We start from the raw sequence: 18,960 nt of genomic DNA on the forward strand, positions 1-18,960 counted from the left end.
AGCCTTCTCACATGCATGTGTCAGTCAGAGAACTGGGATCTGCACCCACTTTCATGATGGCCCATTTAGAAGTGCAGCACCCTAAGAGTTCTATTTGCTGAATTACCACAGCAGTTGACGAGTTCCGTTTCCAATTCTGTATCATCTGTCAGGAAGTGTGCTTCCCCTAATGTAATTTTTAAAGTGGACAGAATGATGTGGGAGGTTTTGGAGATGCTGTGTGCCATGTGACCCACCCTAGGGGAACACAAGCATATCTATCCCGCCAAACTTTTATTGATTAAGTCACTAGAATGGCAAACACTGAAGGTAGCCCATATGGAGAACCAGCTGTTCTGAAAACAAGTTGTCTTTATTTACTGGGACATCCCTAGGCAACAAATAACCAGAAGGAGATTTCTTTCTAAGCTCTCAGCCTGTCATTGGTGAGAATTGGGTCTTAGGACATAGAGATTGCTACCTCCTCTTCTATGGCTGTCAACATAAAAATTCACTCACCCTTTTGATGACACCCTGCTCGGGATTTCAGGGGTACGCAGATTTAAAACATAACTGTGGACCCCATTGGTGGCTACCATTCATTCAGAATATGAACTGATGGTCTGACTCTATGAATGCTTCCATCTGCAGAAGGCACTGTCCTGCCTAGATTGAGCCTTGGAACCCTACTGGCATCTTCAGTGACATCATAGCATTGAGCAAGGACACAAAGTGACAAGTACCCAATCATTCCCCTGCTAAAATTGCTTCCTGACATTCTAGGAGGCTGGCTCACCTGGACTTCAGAAGCTCCCTGATTTCCTTATGTTCACCCTCCATCTACTGATGCAAGTCACAGCCTCTGCCCTTCTCATCCTTGGCAGGCTTCATCCCTGTTTTCTCAAAGATACCTCTAGTTTATTCCCCTGATATACATAGGACCTCACTGATGAGTTAACTCAAAGGATTGCTGGCCCAGTTGCACATCAAGACCAGGGAATTGAGCACTCATCACACCCTTTGTGTCCTTGCTTAATGCTGTGATGTCACTGAAGATGCCAGTAGCATTCCAAGGCTCAGTCTAGGCAGGACAGTGCCTTCTGATAGAGTCAGATCATCAGTCCATATTCTGAATCATGTAGCCTGCTGTTTACCCCAGGGGGGTTCATGTGTGCCTGACTTCCAACCATTAATAATGCAGATTATTGGGCAGTGGTCTCCACTGTTGCATCTGTTGTAGTCTCCTGTGATGCTCACAGATAAGGGCAAGACACCTTGGCTGAGGAGAGCCTTCGAGGCTGAACTGTGTCCCATTGAGTCAAATACTGTGGAAAATTAACTGCCAACAGGCCTAGTGAAGTTTCTCGGCAACTCTCTGGGCATCTCATCCACTATGAGAAGTTCACTGTTGCAAAAACCTGACTGCCCATAGTCATAAGATGAGACATAATAGGGACAAATGTAAAGTTTTGCTCTTGGGTTCAAGATATCATTTTCCCAAGTTCCAAGTAGGGAAGGTGACATAGATGCCAGTGAATCTGGAAACAATCTGGGGATTTGAATGGAATTCAAGGTCCCTGTGAGTCATCAGTGGGATGTGACTCCCCAGGAACCCCTTGTGATCTCACACTGGATGAACAGTGTTAGGGTTCACTTCTAGCAATGTGGAGATCATCAATCATCAAACATGAGGAGAGAGAGATTGCATTCAGTCCTGGCTGCCACATTTCAGGAAGGATCCTGATCTTTGAAGTAATCTGTGTTGGGGCTCTCTCTATCATCCTCATCTGTGGCCAAAGAGATCATCGTGGGGAACGACCTTTCCTCCTGGACAAGGCTTTCTGGGCTCACGTCAACCAATGTGTGGATGGCAGATACACACAGCCCACCACGACCTTCCACCTCCATCCTGATCACTCTTACTAACCATGAGTGTTCCCCAAGGCTTTGTCCTGGGCCCTCTTCTTTGCTCCATCTGCACTGTTTAACTTGATGATCACCTCAGCCCCCATAGTTTCAATGATCATCTCTATATTGATGTTTCTTAGATCTATTTGTCTAGCCCTAACGCCTCTGCTGACTTCCAATCTTGAATTTGGTCTATTGGATATCTCAAATTGGATGTTCCACAGGCATCTTAAATTCAATGTGTCCAAAACTAAAGCCAATGGTGACTGCAGGTCCTGGCACATGGTGGGGAACTTAACAACAAAACTCTCTCCTCTTCTGAACATCTCTGCTTTTCAGGGGACCACCCTCCTCCTAGCCCCTCAAGCTCACAGTCTCAGAATCATCTTCAGCCCCTCACTCTTTCTCACCAACCCCACATCTAATATGGCATCAAGTCCCAATATTTCTCCCCTTGTTACATCTCATCTATGCCCCTTTCTCTCCTCTGACACCCTGGTGTAGAACCTCCTCCTGGACTCCTCTAGTAGCCTACTGGTGAGACTCTCCTCACTACAATCCATCCTACTCCACTCAACTGTCAAAGTGATCTTCCTAAAGCACCGATCTGACCATGTCACTCCCATCCTCACTCAGTTACCTCTTGTGGCTCCCTATCAACCCCAGGAGGATCAAATATGAAATCCTCTGTTTGGCATTCAAAGCCTTTCCCAACCTGGCTTCTCCCTGTCTTTCTAGTCTTTTAACATCATGTCTTTGGCAGTCCAGACACATTGCTGTCCACCCCATCTCCCACCTTGAAATGTTTCCTATGATTATCCTCAATATCTGGAACGTTCTCCGTCCTCATCTCTGCCCCTCCACTGGCCTTCCCTGGATTCCTTCAAACTTCTCCCGGAAGCCTTTTCCTGTCCCACCCCATTTGCTGCCTCCCCTCTGTGGATTATCTTTAATTTGTCCAATATATATCTTGCTTGGATATAGTTGTTTACATGAGAACGTCTGGAGAGAAGGGACTCTCTTTTGCCTTCTTGTACTCCATTGTTCGGCACAACGTCTGGCACGTAGGAGTTTAATACGTGCACGCTGACCTGATTTGTCAGGAGCCGCTGCCAAAGCTGGTGCTGTCAGTTTGGCCTTTGAGGACCCAGGGTCACCTTCAATTATGACAGCTCATGCAAGCCGCACTTTAGTGGAGAAATGGGCTTGACGTTATTTTTCTTTTATAAATGAGGAAACTGCAGCCAGGAGAAGATCTCCCCAAAGTCCCACAACTGGTTTGACAGGGAAATGAGACTTAAACCATCTTGTTCAGACAGCAAGTCCAGGAGGCATCAGTGTGGGTGGCTCTGAGTGCCAAGGAGAAACTGCTGGACACTGGAGGTCCTTTGTTGGCATCTTGTATACTGGGCCATCCTTGACTGGATTACCTCTGCTTTCTCTCTTGGCCTCCTGCTTTCTGCACAGTCACCAAAAGCCCTCCCAAATAGTCCCCTTGTTTGAACCATCCTTGTCAGCCTTGGTTCATGGTCTCCATTTCAGCCTGTCCTGTCCTTGCAGAGAAATGCTCCCGAAACCCAGGAAAGTTCAGCCTCCCCTGGTCTTTATTGCTACTGAGCTTGCTTGATGAATTCCCCGAACTATTCCTGATTTTAAATAGAATCAGCATTTTTAAAGTAAGAATTGGTCAAATATTTGGAGTTTATAAGGTGTGCTTTAAAATTAATGAGGACTGCAGCTTCATGGCCTTGGAACATAAACTGCAGAAATGGCTGAGCTGGAAGGACCCTTGGAAGCAATGAGTCCAGCCCCAACTGCTACAAATAAAAAGATTGAGTGAAAAGATGAAAGGAAGGAAGGAAGGAAGGAAGGAAGGAAGGAAGGAAGGAAGGAAGGAAGGAAGGAAGGAAGGGGAAAGTAGGGAGGGAGAGTGTGGAGAGAGGAAGGTTTTAAAGTCCAGAGAGTCAGGAGCAGAGTGAACAGGGAAGGAAAGGCTGGCTGGCCTGGGGATCTCCTGCAGACACAGACCCTGCCTCTGGCTTAGGCCGGTGGGGGAGGGGAGGACAGCCTTTGTGTCTCCAGCATGATCTGTTCTGTTCTTAGCTCCACTATGGCCCTTGTCCCTTTTGAAGGAACAACTTTATCAATAGGAATTCTTACTGATGATGACACCAGGCAACATCACTGAGCTCTCTGCACTTGGCTTGCCTTCATTCAACTCAATATTGCCGTCTAAGAGTTGTTGCCTGCATGATGGTCCCATTTTACAGAGGAGAAAACTGACACTTCAAGAGTTTGTGACTTGCCCAAGGTCATATGCCTAGGAGGTATGGAGGAGAAGGTTCAAATTCAGTCTTCCAGACTCCACATTCAGGATTATTTCCATCACTCATCTCTTCTCCTCCCAGCAAGGCTCTTATTGCACAGAGAGACAAGTAATCAGGTTGTGGGTAGGCCCTCTTCTATTTCATTAATGTGGATACCCCTTTAACCTGGAGAAGTCCATTGTAGCTCCTTGGAGAATCAGGAAGATGATGTGAGGTCAGGGTTTGGTTTTGATGGGCCCTGTGTCCTCCTGATTTTATAAATATTGTGTTTTCACAATTAGAAATGAAAACGGAAATATATACTTATCTGATCGACGGTAATGAGACTGGAGCTGTCTATTTCCCTGTGCATGATGGGTAATTACAATGCCAAGATGTGGGTGAAAGAGGACAGATTGCATGCATTGTTCCTGCAAGGACCACTAATGATTGTTTGCCTTGGAAACCACCAGCGGCTCCTACATTCTCAGCCCAGACAGGAGCGCCCCTCTGTCTCATCACCAGCCCTCCTTTTGGAGACGCCTCTGGTTGCTCCCCATTCACCCGTAGCTCTGCAACCAACTTGCTGTAGGACTTGGCCTAGTGACTGCCTGTCCACCCTGGGTTGCAGCTTCTCCTCATGTAGAAGAAAGGGAGTCAGTTTCACCTGAGGTCTGGGCTTTAAGATAGGTAAGTAGACAGACAGACAGCATAGATCACAATTATTGATGTAATTTCATTTGTCATCTTGTACATTGTATTTTTGTATTTAAAAACATGACCCTGAGAAAGAATCCGCACAGAAAGGTTAATTATCCTTAGGGTCTCTTCCAGTCCCAACATTCAGGTTTCCCAAATAAGTAAAGTCTACAAAAGGAATTCCAAGTGGCTTTTGGCTTCCTTGCCCAGCATTAAAAATATATTCTAGGGATGCAGGCTCCCGTGGCCCCTACAGACTGTAACAACAGAGCCCAATCTCTGACTGATTCCATCGTGCCAGACAAACACATTATATCATCTGCCCAAATGCCAGCTCAGCGCGACTAGGTGCAGAGAACCCTCCCAGAGGCTAGACACCGGGCCTGAATTTTCTGACCACAACAACCCACAAGACCAACAAAATCACCTGACCTGTCTGCCCACTAGCCATCTGTCCCATTGTGGTGATAGTGTGACCAAAACAGGGCAGAGTGTGCTGAGGAGCACACCATTTGGGACCACCCCAAAATGAATGACCCTTATCCAACTGCTTGGCATGCTACCAGGCAGAAAAATGCTGAGTCTCTTTACAAGTCAGTGGGACAAAGATGTCATTCCCACCCTTGCCCATCCAAAACCCACAGACCTCTTCCTAAGGCATGAATATGCTCCAGCTCTAGGAAGGCTTCCCCAGGCTCTCCTTGGAAAGGAGAGTAAGAGGATCAGCTGGAAAAAAAAAAAAGGCCTCTTGTGATATTATGGAACGAAATCTAAGGCAAGAGATGAAGCCGCACAGACATGTCGTTTGGAGACCTGCAGAATCCACCAAATGAGGACTAGGGCAGACCTTGCAGTGGCATCATTACCACCACCTAGAGCACCTCCCTCTGTGTGACTGCAACATTGCCTGGCACTCAAGGCCTTCCCCAATCTATACATTCCCCATTCTTTTCCAAGCTGATCTCTTCCGCTCCCCTCCACACCATCTGTCCCTGAGCCAACTTACTGGTCTCCTCTCTGCCCACCCTCTACCCCTTACGCCCTACCCTCGATGCCTGGTTGCTGAACCACAAAGTCATTGCAGATGCAAGGACAACCCCAAACCCCATCCTCCTCTTCATGTCCCAGTGTTCACTCAGATCGCTTGTCTCCACATCATTTAATCATCTCAGAATTTCTGTGCCCCTGGAGACATAGTGGCACCCAGCTCCTCTAGACAGGAGTTCCTTCTCCAATCGACACACAAGTGGCCATCCAGTTTTTCCTCATCCATCAATAGCTAAAGCCCATAGCACTTTTTCAATCCATCATTCACTAAGCACCAACCATGTGCCAAGCAGTATACCCAGTGCTTTCTGTTGGCATCTCATGGGAACCTCACAGAAATCTTAACATGTTGTCTGGGTTTGTTTTATCCACCTTGCAGACTTCAAGCACCCTGAGGGTTTTATCTTTATCTAAACATCGTAAGCATAAGCCATTGCCCACCTCGGGCCTGGAGTTTACTGAAGACCCTGGGCCTTTGTTCTCTGCCCACGCAGTCAAGTCGGTCTCTACTTAGCTCAGGGCCCAGTGCTAAGTAGGTGTTTAACTAATATGCAGTGACTATGGAAGCCTGCAGCTGAGAAGGGACAGCTGGATGGGGAAGTATGTCCCAAGTTGGGTCACAGGGCTTCTACAATGAATGTCTCTTGGCTTGGAACAGCCAGTGCTTCCATCCTGGGGGCCACGCTTCTGTGGTCTCCCATGTGTGGCCACATGCCATGGAGGTTCAGGGTTCTTATGGCCCTGTGGAAGCAACAGAGAACTGCTCTATGATGGAGTCACTGCAGACATGTTTGCACCGGCTTGGAGGATGCTGGGGGCAGGCAACTGGTTGTCATGGCAACCTCAGCTGGTTCTCCTTCCCCTCAGTGAGTAATGTTGGCTCCCTACTTGATGCTGAGGGGTTGTGGCTGAGAGCATTGAGGATCTTCCAGTATCTGTCCCCTCAGATGTCTCAGCTTCCACATTGACACTGAATGCCCAACAGGGCATTCAGAGGGTCCTGGATAACCCAGTCAGGGCTGAGATGTCCTGAGTTTTAATCCGACACCCAGAGAATTAGCCATAGCTGTCACATGGAGCTCATCCCACAAGAAGAATGGCCTTCCTTACCCCCCTGAGATTTCTAGCAGGGCACCCCACCGCAAGCCTGAACATCTGCTGCCTTTCCTGTGTCACTGCTGGAGGGGAGGAGTCTCAGGACAATCCTCAGTAGGTGTGCTACAGCCCTTCCTCTGCCCCCTTGTGAACAGCATGGGAGGATTGCTCTGCCACCCTCCCATGCCTCTTTGAGTCCTTGGCATCAGCCCTGAGCTGTTTTGTTATGCGGTTCTCAAAACTTGCATCCAGAGGCTGGCTCTCTCTCAGCTGAGGGGCAGAGATGAACTTGGTGCCAGATGTCAAGCAGAGGCTTTCCCTAACCTATTGAAGATGGGAGCTGTAATTGGGAGCCCCCTTAGACTCAGGGATCCAATTGGGGCTCCATTGGTCCTCCCATCCCCTTTCCTAAGAGCTACCTTGGCAGGGCCTGGGGTGGCCCTGATGCAACTGCTCTCCAGTTCTACAATGCTATGTTTGCCCCACTGCATCTGAGCAGCCTGTGGTCCATACTTGGGACATTTGTGGCTGCTCCCATGACTTAGGGCTTTCTGTCGTCCTCAGTGATGCGGTGGACTTCTCAGTGTCTCTGCTTCTTCCCGGGTGGGTGCTTCTCAATGGCCATGTAGTCTTTCCTTTTCTGCTTAAAGTCCTTTGGTTAAGATTTACAAGACCTCAGAAAACAAACAAACATTCTAACTAGTCCAGAGAAGAGACAAAATACAAAGTCCCTACAGACAACTCTGGAGGGGCTATACTCGAGTACATGAGAGACGTGTATGTAGAGTACAAGGAAAGGGATTTGGCCAGGCCATTCCTGACTGCTAAGACTCCACATAGGGAGTTATTAAGAGGAGAAGGAGGCCCTGAGCTGGGCTTCATAGGCTGGGAGAATTTTCAGTAGTCAGAGAAGCAAGCTGGGTATCCCAGGAGCAGGGAATCTTCTAAGCAAAGACAGGGAATGGGATAGGCTTTTCAGGAAGGGAAGAAGTTGGGGCAAATAAGGCTGGGAAGGACAGTGATGAAAAATGTGACCCCTTTGCATTCCAGGTGGAAGTGTGGACAGTGAACAAGGATTGATGGGACCACATCTGTGAATTATAAAGGCTGATCTGTAGGTGGTGAAGAACAGATTGATGGGGGTGAGGGAAGAATCCATGGGACCTGAAGCCAAGACTTCATTCTTGGGCTGTGGTTGTAGAACCACAGGAGAGGGAAGGACAGGAAAGACAGGATGTAGGAAGTAGTAGGATTACTCAAAAGGCCATGCTGAGATGCATGGAGTGTGTGAGTGGCTGAAATCCATTACCCATGAGGAATCATAATGGAGAGATGGACAGAAGACATCATCAGAAAGATGAATAATGACTCATAACCTCATGAGAGGGAGATGTCAGCCTTGGGTAGCCTGCGTACATTATTGTTGTCTTGTCAAGTTCGAGAAATTTAAAGCTGCCCCTGCCCCCCAACTCCTAACTGTTGGGTGGACCCCATGGAGAGAATTTATGGAAGGACGTGAATGCATGGTCTTCCTAGTGGGTTCCTAAGCTACGTGGCTTACAGAGTTCTGAACCCTACTTTAAACAATGAAATCTTGGCTTTTCTATGAGAGGAAGGGCAAGGGAAAGGGAACAAACACCTACTATGTATATCAAGCACCATGCTATGTGCTTTACAAAGTGACGTAGATGGGCTGTGATAGAGAAATCCACGAGGGAGAATGCAAGACCATGAAACTTTGGAGTCAGTTCTCCAACCCAATGACTGCACTCTCATTTCCCTCACATTTAGCCACCAGCATCCCTGAGGACTGGCCTTTCACTTCATTATTAAATAAGCATGATTTCTTCCATATAGGCTTATATATGCCAGTTCCTAGAGTTCTGTAAGGGGAAAAATGTCACTTAATACATTGTAGTCATTTTGCCCGCTATCATGGCACTCTCCTGGTCCATTAAACATATCTCTTCTCTAATTCCCTTAGATTGTTACTTATGAGACTATAAATGCCTTTACAAGTAAGAAGCCTTTGAGGATACCCACTGGCATGTAATCTCAGTAACATCTGAGCGCTAAACTACAGGAGATACAGGAGGATTGCATGTCCTATTATCTCACATGTTTGACTTCCATAAAGCTCTATTTAAATGAGAGTGGCTATCAGTACCATATTCACCTCTGCCACCATGACTACCTACCACTATTATCACTGTCATCATCAACTTCATGAGGTAGCTAAGTGTGTGTGTGTCGTTGCCGAAGAAGACCATGCTATCAGAAATAATGACATGACTTGCACTTGACCTTGTTTTGAATGAAGAAGGTCTGTGCAGGTCACCAGCCACACTTCTCCTCTAGAACCATCTGAATCCAGTGACCAGATATTCATCAGGATGACTGGAGATGACCCAGGATGAGACAATTGGGGTTAAGTGACTTGCCTAAGGTCACACAGCTAGTGAGTGTCAAGTGTCTGAGGTGAGATTTGAACTCAGGTCCTCCTGACTCCTGCACAGGTGCCCGGGAGGTAGCTAAGAGGCACAGTGAATAGAGAGCCGGACTTGGAATCAGAAACACCTGAGTTCAAATCCAACCTCAGACACTTACAGCTGCATGATCCTGGGTAGGTCACTTCATCTCCATCTGCCTCAGTTTCCTCACATGTAAAATAGGGGTAATAATCTACTTCACAGGGTTGTAAGGATCAAACGAGGAAACATTAGTAAAGTGTTCCATGTTGGCTGTTATTATCCTCTTCAAGAACTTCTCCATTGTCATTATCCCCATCAGTAGCATAGCCATCAACCTTTTGAGCATTATGGCCTTCATCACCATTCTCCTCATTGACATTACGGTCAGCCTTCTCTTTCCTCCTCATTGTTTCATATCACTCTGGATATTGTCACCATGGCTCTCTTCATCATTAGAATCAAACTCATCCTCCACCGTGTTGTAGAAGCATAGCCATCATCCCCATTGTCTCCATTGCCACAATCCTCATCATCATTATCCCTGTCAGATCATCTTGACCTTCCATCATCATCACCACCACCACCACCACCATCACCACCATCACCTCCCTTGGTCACCATCATCATCATCTATAGGATCCCCACCACACTCATCATTATCATTGGCATCACTAACATCACTGTGCTTACCAAGACATCCCCCTTCAGTACAACCATTGCCAAAATTGCAGTCATAGATGTCATTGTCCTCATTGCCATCTTGATCCTGATCCTCCTCCTCATCACTTACATCTTCATCAGTAGACTCGTCACTTTCCCTATCATCATCATAGCCCCGATTGTCACTATCACTGCCATGATATCACCGTCTTGATTCTCCTCCTCTTCACCATTATTATCATCATGGCCCATTGCAATCATCACCCTCACCATCATTGGCATCATGAGTCCTCTCTACATCACTATGGCTATCGTGGCTCCAGGATTGTCACTACTTCCATCATCATTTGCCACAGATTTTCCTAAAATATTCACACAAATACTGAGCAATTCTCACACACCACTGAATCACCACACCCATCTTTCTCCTGAGCAAACCACCTTCCCTGTTCCAGCCAGATGTGAGACAGCTTTCTTGGCTTCATTTTGGCTGAGATGGCTGAGTTATGCATCCCTGGAGCACTTTGGTCTTGAGGCCTGTATTCCCTGGGGGCAATAAGAAGATACTCTTCTGGGTTTTGTGGTGTCTCCCTTAGTTTCAGGGGCAAAATCTAACACTGTTTCTGATACCAAGCTGGAGGGGGTTGTGGTAATTTCATCACCAATGAGTATAATGGCATCTGTTATCATCACGAGTCACATTGAATAATATTTTTGTCCTCCAGATGAGAAAACCCTTATCTCCTTTTCACAGTGACTGGAGAGGTCTGTATTTCACAGCTGTGAAATAACAAACATTAGCATGTAGATTGCTTCATAATAGGTGATTAATCCTGACAACATCCCTGTGAGCCAGATAGTCATTAGAATCTCTGTTTTACAGATAAGGAGATAGAGGAAGGAGGGTGCTGGGCCACTTCTGGGCCACTGCGGGCTCCAGTGGTGAAGCTGAGGTTCAAACCCATACTGCCTGACTCCAGGCCAGTGTTCAGAGCACCAGTCTCTGCAGCCCTTTGCCAGCACAGCCATGAAATATGCCTTTGAAAATGATGCAGGTGATACTGTTGGGGAGAAGAAAAAAGCCTGAGTGTGTTTTAAACAAAACATTTGTCTTCGGTAAATAACACTTAGTCAAAATGTGGTCCTCAGGCCTCCTGAGTGGGGACAGGAAACCTCAGGCCCACAAGCTTCTGTCTAGACTGTGTGAGAATAAAAATAGCTTCCATTCATGGAACACATTACAAGGAACATTTCTCACATGATGCCTGTGACATGGACAGGATTGGTGACATCCCTCTTGTGGAGCCCATAGTCATACAGCTCCTAAGTGGAAGAGGTGTACCAGGTCCCAGGCTCTGTTGTGGAGCTAGTGGCAGGCATTGCTGGGGTCAGCAGGGGCAAAGGAGGCAAAGAGAAGGCAGTAAGGCAAGGGAGGGGTGATGGTCCCTGAGAGGCCCCATTCCAGAGCCAACTCTCTTTGTGCTGAGGGAAGACACTGGGTGAGGTTGGAGTCAAAGCTGCCTCTGAGCTGTCCCAGAAGATGTCCCTTGGCACATGGTGTAAATCTCCCCTGATGCCCCACACCTGAGGCCAGGTCTCCTTGACCCATGTCACCACACCAAGGAGGCTATCTCAAACCCCTGGGCTATAGACACCCTGGGACTCATCTTTGTCCAGGGAGACTAAGGGAGAGAAGAAGGGAAGGTGAGATTCAGACAGGAGACGGGTTACTGTTCAGTTCCCTGAAAGACTTTCATGTCTGCAGATACAATCACTCCTCCTCTGCCCCAAGGAACTGAGTGATTGGGAGAGGGGAGAAGAGCCCATAGACTAGAGACATCCAGCAAAGAAATTGTGCAGGAGAGGAATTTGGATACCAGACCTTCTGCAGGGAGAAGGAACTTAGAGTCAATGATGAGCAAAGCTGAGTAGCCAAGCCTCCTGCGCCAACCTGAAACTTGGGCTGAGGAGCCCCCAGGGACAGACCTAGCCTGGTCTCACTCTTGTCTTGAGGTTGGAGTCAGAAAAGGGCCAGCTCTCTAGAAAGTCTGGGGCATTGGAGGGAGAGCCTTCCCCTCAAAGGGTCATACTTTAAGTCTAGAAGTCTACAGGGAGTCCTGAACAGGAAAAAGAGGTGACTTTCTAGCAGCCCAGTGTCATGCATATAGAAGGTGTTTAATAAATGTTTATTGACTGACTGACCTTTTAGACTCCGAGAGTGCCTCACAACTAGTATAGTGCTCTGGATTTAAAGGACTGCAGAGGTCCCTAGGAAAGGTAAGCAGCCACTACAGAGAGGGAGAGAAGATGACTTGGCTATTTGTGACCTTGTGGGGAGAGGGAGGGGCCTTTTCTGTCAGGTGAGATAACACCTGTTAGGCAGAGTGCTTGCATTGAACTGAGATTCCTTTTACCACTTCTATAGACTTAGGCACAGGTTAACATCTGGTTTTCCAAAGAGAAATGCCAATCAGGAGCAAAAGAAGTCAAATTCTGATGTTCTTACTGAAAACTTTGATGGGAGGGGGCAGGAGAAGGGAGGAGGAAGTCTAAGGGTGGAAAGGTACAAAGCTGGACACATTATGATTTGGAAGATATCCAGAAGACAGAACTGAAGTCACTCCAGTTATATAACTTGCAGAAGATCAGTCAGTCCTTTAGTTCCATGATATTGTCCACCAAGAACACTGTGGACAAGATCCCATAGGAGGCTCATAGGAGAGCAAGACACACAAGGTGACCAGTCTTGGAGAGAGTGGGCTCTGAACACATCCAGGGGCAAAATCAGACCCTTCAGATGCCTGATGCTGAACAATGCACTCCTGAATCCTTTCCCTGTCCCTAGGCTATGCTATTCAGCAGTCAGAGCCAGCACTAGAGCTTACTGCCCCCCATTGGAAGGGCCCTGCCTCAGTCTTCTAGGACCTGACCTTTCCACCTCAGGGTTGCTCTCCATTGATTATCATTAGTCAGAGCTAAAATCCAGCCTCCCAGTGTGGGAAGAAGTCACCACAGAGAGTAGGGTCATGATCCCAGTCAGAAGACTCCACCAGTCTCACCTAAAAGCAAAGGTGTGCAACATGCCCAACTGATGCCCACCCAGCCTCTGCTGGCAGACAGACCACTTGGAGACAATTCTTGATCCTGGCTGAAGTCTCAGCAGCCATGGTCTGGTTACCACGCACTTTGGCAAACATATGGAGAATGAATTGGGGAGGGGAAAGATATGTGTCAGAGAGACCACTTAGGAAGCAATTGCTGGAAGAGGTGAGAGAGATTTGAAGTGAGTAGTGGCTGTGAGAGAAGTGGAGAGAAGTGTTTCAAGAAAGATGAGAAATGTCTGGGAGCCAAAAATAAGAGGGTTTGACACTGGATTGGATGTGGGTGGTGAGGGAGAGTGAAGAGTCTTGAACTTTGGTCCCTGGTAAGGAGGATGCTGGTGTCCTCAACAGAAAGAAGGAAGTTTGGATCAGGGGTGGGTAAGGCAGGGAAGTTCAGTGAGTTGTTTTGTACAGATTGAGTTTGTCATGCCAACAGATCGTGCATCATGCATCTCAGAATGTCCAAAGGTCATTTGGTGATGCCAGACTGGAGTTCAGAAGAGAGAGTAGGGCTAGATATAGAGATTGAGGTATCATTGAGATAGGGATGATCATCACACCCATGAAAGCTGATGAGATTGTCCAGAGAAAATTTAAGAAGAAAAGGGGAGAGGGCCCAGGACAGAGCCCTGGGGAAAACTCACAATTAGGAGGCAAGTTATAGATGATTCAACAAAGGAGCTGGAGAACCAAGAGAGAGCAGTTTCATGAGATCCTAGAGAGAAGAGAGCACTGTGTACAGGACAAGAAAGTGGTCGGAAGCTAGATTAGGATTAAGAAGGATGACTACTGAGAAAAGGTCATTTGATGTAGTGACTAAGAGCTCCAAGGTGACTTTAGAAACAACAGAATCAGTTGAATGAGGAAGTGGGAAGCCAGACTGCAGGAGGGTGAGAAGTGACAAGAGAAATGAAGACAATGAGTGTACACGGATTTCTCCTGGACTTCAGCTGAGAGAGGGAGAAGATAATGGGATATAGGGTCTAGTGAAAATTTGTTAAGGATAGGAAAACAAGGACAAGGAAGACCCCAGGGAGAGATTGAAAACTGGGAAATGGAAATGACAGGGCAAACTGCTGGAAGAGATTGGAAGGGTTGAGGAATGTAATAAATATGTGCTGATTGGCCTTGGAAGAGAAAGGGTTACCTCTTCCTAAGATAGTAGGGTAAATAAGGATGGAATAGGATAGGGGGTGTTGTTGAGGGGCTGTAGAAGGAAATTAGTCTTGTCCCTCTCAGTTCAACAGGCTTCCTACTTGAAGGCTTTTTAAAAAAAATTTTGTTCCAGATTCTCTCCCTCCTTCTACATCCTCCATCTCCCATTGAAAACTCATTCTATAAACTCAGGCAAAACATTTCTATATTAGCCATTTTGCTGGGAGGGAGCAAGAAAAATGAAGTGAAAATATCTGCTTCCATCTGCACTCGGAGTTCATCAGTTCCCTCTCTGGAGGTGGATAAGACTTTTCATCATGAGTCCTTTGGAAATGTCATGGATCATTGTACTGATCAGTGTTACTAAGTCTTTCACAGCTGATTATCACTACAGTATTGCTGTTGCTGGGTACAGTGATCTTCTGGCTCTATTTTGTATTCGTTCATATAAGTCTTCCTAAGTTATTTCTGAAACTATCCCCCTCATCATTTCTTACATTACAATAATTTTCCATCACAATCATATATATCTCAACTTGTTCAAATATTCCCTAATTTATGGACATCCTCTCAGTTTCCAGTTCTTTGTATAGATGGGTCCTTTTCCTTTTTCCTTTGATCTCTTTAGGGTACAGACCAAGTAAGTCTTTCTTTCAAGATTCAGAGAACTGCTACTCTATCCAGGAAGCTTGCCCTGATTTGACCAGGTTGAATATAACTTCTCTCTGTCCTGACCTCCCAGATCTCTGAGTAGCTGTCCTAGCTTAAGAGTCTGTTCTGTGTGCTTACATAGCCATGGAGCTCTCCTCCCATCAACTAATTTAAACCAGCGCCACATCTTCTCAGTCACTCCTGAAGTGCCTACATTACCCAGGGCCCTGAGCACTAAAGATACTTAAGAAATAAAGGATGTTTCTGACCTGGGCAGACTCTCCCCTTTGGATGGGTGGTTGGTGTTGGAACACACTTCCACAAGGGGGTGAGATCAGAGGAATTGTGTCAAATGCCCCTAACCTACACCATGTATCTTAGCTGCCAATGTTACTACATTCTTTTAATGATTTAATTTCACAAAGGTAGTTTGGAAGGAAGAAAGGGAAGGTGGATATATGGGATAAAACTGGAGCCTTATACATAGTTCATATAATTTGTACTGGAAAAATGTTTGCTAAGCAAATAAAAACAGCATGATGAAGTTGAGAGGCAGGGGTCTGAGCTGTCCCACAAGCTCCCCATCCCCTCCCTAGTATTGCGTTTGGGATCTTCCCATCCATCCGTGGCGTCCTTTGATTTCGGAAATGCTCTTCCAGGGGGACGAGGATGTTGCCTGAGGGATCCCAGCCCATCTCCTTGGGTGTGTCCTTCAGTTTGGGTCCTTCCTGCACTGACCCTGAAGTCACTGCTCCCTCTCAGAGTGGATGTGTGAGGACCAGGGATGCACATGCTCTCTTCTTTGACTGAAACGCAAGCAGTTGGGTGTTCAGCAGAAAATTTTCCAGCGAAACATAAGAAGCGGCAGGAGATTTGGGAGCTCTCATTTGAGAGACTCCTCTAGAAGCAAAAGTGCAGTCTTCCTCAGCTGGAGGTGGGCCCTCCTAGCTCCTACAGGCCCTGCTTGTCCCCACACAAAGAATGTGTGTTGGTGAGAACACCTGTCCTTGAACCCCAGTGAGCGTGTCTATAACCCGCCAGCGCACAGTGTGAGGAGGAGCTGTCCAAGGTGACCGTGGATTGGGCCTCCGAGTCTACATCTGGAAGTCAGACTTTGAGGATGCCCCTCTGCCACGGTCTGATTCTGAGTTTTGTTTGTCCGTAAGGAATGGAGCGAGAAAGGGAGGGAGGGAGGCAGTCGAGGAGGGAGGGGCACCAAGCCACAGTTTCCCACTTGGAAAAATAGCCCCTCTTTTTTTAAAGCAGGTTCTGAAATATCCTAGGGAACCTGGCTCCCCCAGACTCCCCTTTTCCTTTCTCCGCCCTCTGCTCCTACCGCTGTCCTACAAGTTACTCTGCATCCTTTGAGATGGCTGGACTGCACAGGCAGCTAGGAAGTGAGAGAGCATTGGAGGCAAAGGCGTGCTGGCCTTGGGTCCCTAGGATCTGAATTAACTGACAGGAGAAGGTCGCTTCTGCTAGTCCGATGGGTGTGGCTCCCTCCTCTGCTCTGGTCCCGGGGCTAGGCTGTAAGGCGGGTTCCTGAGCTGCGGTGTCCCACTCGGACTATAAGCGCGGTTCAGTGCTGGGCTCATTGCTCTGCTGAGCCTGCGTGTGCACTAGCCTGGAGGAAGGAGATGGCCCTCACAGTCCGCTGCCTTAAGTGCGTTCCTGTGGTGAAAGAACAAGGCACTTGCTCTCTCCTTTACCATATCGAAATAACCCTCTACTGGAGGTGGCCGAGACGCTCCTCGCGATCTCTCAGTTTCCCTCTCGGTCTTTGTCTCGCTCTGGCTCCCAGGCGCCTTCAGACCAGCTGACCCGACAGGAGGCAGGCGGATAGAGGAAGAGGGAGTTAGTCAGGCCGCCTGCAAGGGCTCTTTAAATCGGAGCCCGAGCCTGAGCGGGAGCTGGGGGAGCCGCAGTCCTCGCTCAGGGCTGGACCGCCCCGCGGCTGCCCTGCCTCCGCCGCCGCCGCCACCACCACCACAGCCGCCTCGCTCCCCAGGTCTGCAGCAGGAGCAGCAGCAGCAGCGGAAAGGGAGGGAGGGAGGGAGGGAGGCGGCCCCGCGGGCGCCCACCCCCACCCCCGCCCGCCCGGGAGCCCGCCCATCCCCATGGCGACCGCCCAGGCTGGCCGGGCTCCGGCTTCCCGTCCCCGGCAAAGGAGACGAGGAGGAGCAGCTACAGCAGCGGCTGCAGCGGCGGCAGCATCCCCAGCATCCTCAGCATCCTCAGCATTCCCAGCATCACCAGCATCTTCAGCATCCCTAGCCCCTCGACCCGACGCCTAGCTGGCTGATGCAGGACTCTGAAACACCCTGACAGCAGCCTGGGAGAGACTGGCTTCTAATTCTCGATTCTCCTTTCCTTGTCTCATCGCTCCCCCTCCCACCTCCACCCCGCCCCCATCAATTCCTGGCTCTTGGCTGCCTCTGGTTCTTTCCTTGGGTCTCTGCTTGTCTCCCTTTCCCGTCTGCCGTCTATCCTCTCTCTCACTCCCTTTTCTCACTCTTTTCCCCTTTCTCCTCTCCTGTCTCTCGCTCTTCCTCTCTCTCCCCCTTTCTCTCTCTCCCTCTCTCTCCCTCTCTCTCTCTCCCCCCTTTTCCTCTCCCTCTTCCTCTCCTTCTCTCTCCTTCTCTCTCCCTCTCCTTCTCCCTCCCTTTTTGCTCCCCTCCCCTCTCCCTCACTGTACAGAACGCCCCCTCGGCCGACAGCGTCACTGTGGTCGCCTCAGTCCATCTGCCCCGGCTGGCCCCCTTCGCTGGAGCCCCCGCCTGGCAATCTGTTGATAACTCCACCTGCAAGCTGAAATTGATCGTCTTTCGCAATGGGAAACTCTTCCCCAGCAGCAGCTCAGGCCACTGGTCCAGCCTTGCGGCTGTCGGGAGGCGGAGGTTGGTGGCCACTCCAGCTGTCTTTGCGCAAATAGGTAAGAACTTAGGGGCATCATTCTTGACGTGGAGCTGAGAGCTCCGGTTTTTGTTGAGGATGGCAACGAGCCGCAGGATGCTCGCGGAGCTTGAAGTTGGGGGCGGGGGGAGTAGGAGAGGTAAGGGAGCTCGCGAGAGCCGAGGAGCTCTAGCCGGATCAGAGCCAGCTTATGCCCTTTGCTTGCATGCGTGCACAAACATATGCACACATGCATGTATACAGGCGTGCACGCACACATACATACGTATATACATGCCTGTGTCCTTTCATTGACAGTCTGGGCAGCTTGACAGGGGACTGGGTGCGGGAAGGGGAGCAGCATTGCTGCTTGAAAGAAACCAGCCTCTGGCCAACTTTATGCGAAAGGATCAGCTTGGAGAGTTGGAACTAAAGCCGAGCTGCCCTGGGAGCCTGGGTTGGGGCTGCCAGCCACCAGGCTGAGCCAAGGCAGCCCAGGCCGGGAGCTGGGGCCGGGAGCTGGGGGCCTTCGCCCCAGCATCCCAGGATCTGGGAGCCAGACCTCGAATATCTTGGTCCAAACTTGTTGCTGTTTTGAGAAGGCAGACGCTGCTTTGGCTCTGCCCGCGAGGCTCTCTCCGGAAGTTGGGGGCGGATAGTGGGGGAGCGGGGGGGAGGGCGGTTGCATCGTAGCTACACCTTCGGGCTTTTAAGCCTGGGGAGAAAGCAAGCCTCATTACAAACGAGGCACTTTCCTGGCTGCCGTCCCGTGGCCCCTTCTGAGAAGCAGAGAGCGCTTTTCTGTGGCATCCTAAGCAGAGCTGAGGGAGATGGGAGGCTGGCGAAGATGAGGCGCTCTGCCTGGCACCTCGTCTGTGGGTCATCAGGGGGCCAGCCCCCTGCTCTCTATCCCGGGCAGGCCGCTGGGCAACAAAGACCAGCAGCAGCTAGTTCCCCCAGCGGAGTAGCTGGCAACTGCCCCTGGAGACCCGAGTT

General features: G+C 48.9%; 1 protein-coding gene across 4 annotated transcripts in view; it reads left to right on the top strand.

The window, feature by feature from the left end:
• ADGRA1 (adhesion G protein-coupled receptor A1) overlaps nt 1–18,960 on the top strand; it is a 282,987-nt gene that overhangs the window by 203,687 nt on the left and 60,340 nt on the right. For all 4 annotated transcript variants that reach the window (XM_072629136.1, XM_072629134.1, XM_072629135.1 and 1 more), the window contains one exon: nt 17,770–18,004. In XM_072629136.1, the coding sequence (XP_072485237.1) occupies nt 17,770–18,004 (235 nt within the window). The remainder of the gene's footprint in view (nt 1–17,769; nt 18,005–18,960) is intronic.

The sequence above is a fragment of the Notamacropus eugenii genome, chromosome 1 (assembly GCF_028372415.1).
Source record: "Notamacropus eugenii isolate mMacEug1 chromosome 1, mMacEug1.pri_v2, whole genome shotgun sequence".
In the NCBI taxonomy this organism is placed as follows: Eukaryota; Metazoa; Chordata; class Mammalia; order Diprotodontia; family Macropodidae; genus Notamacropus; species Notamacropus eugenii.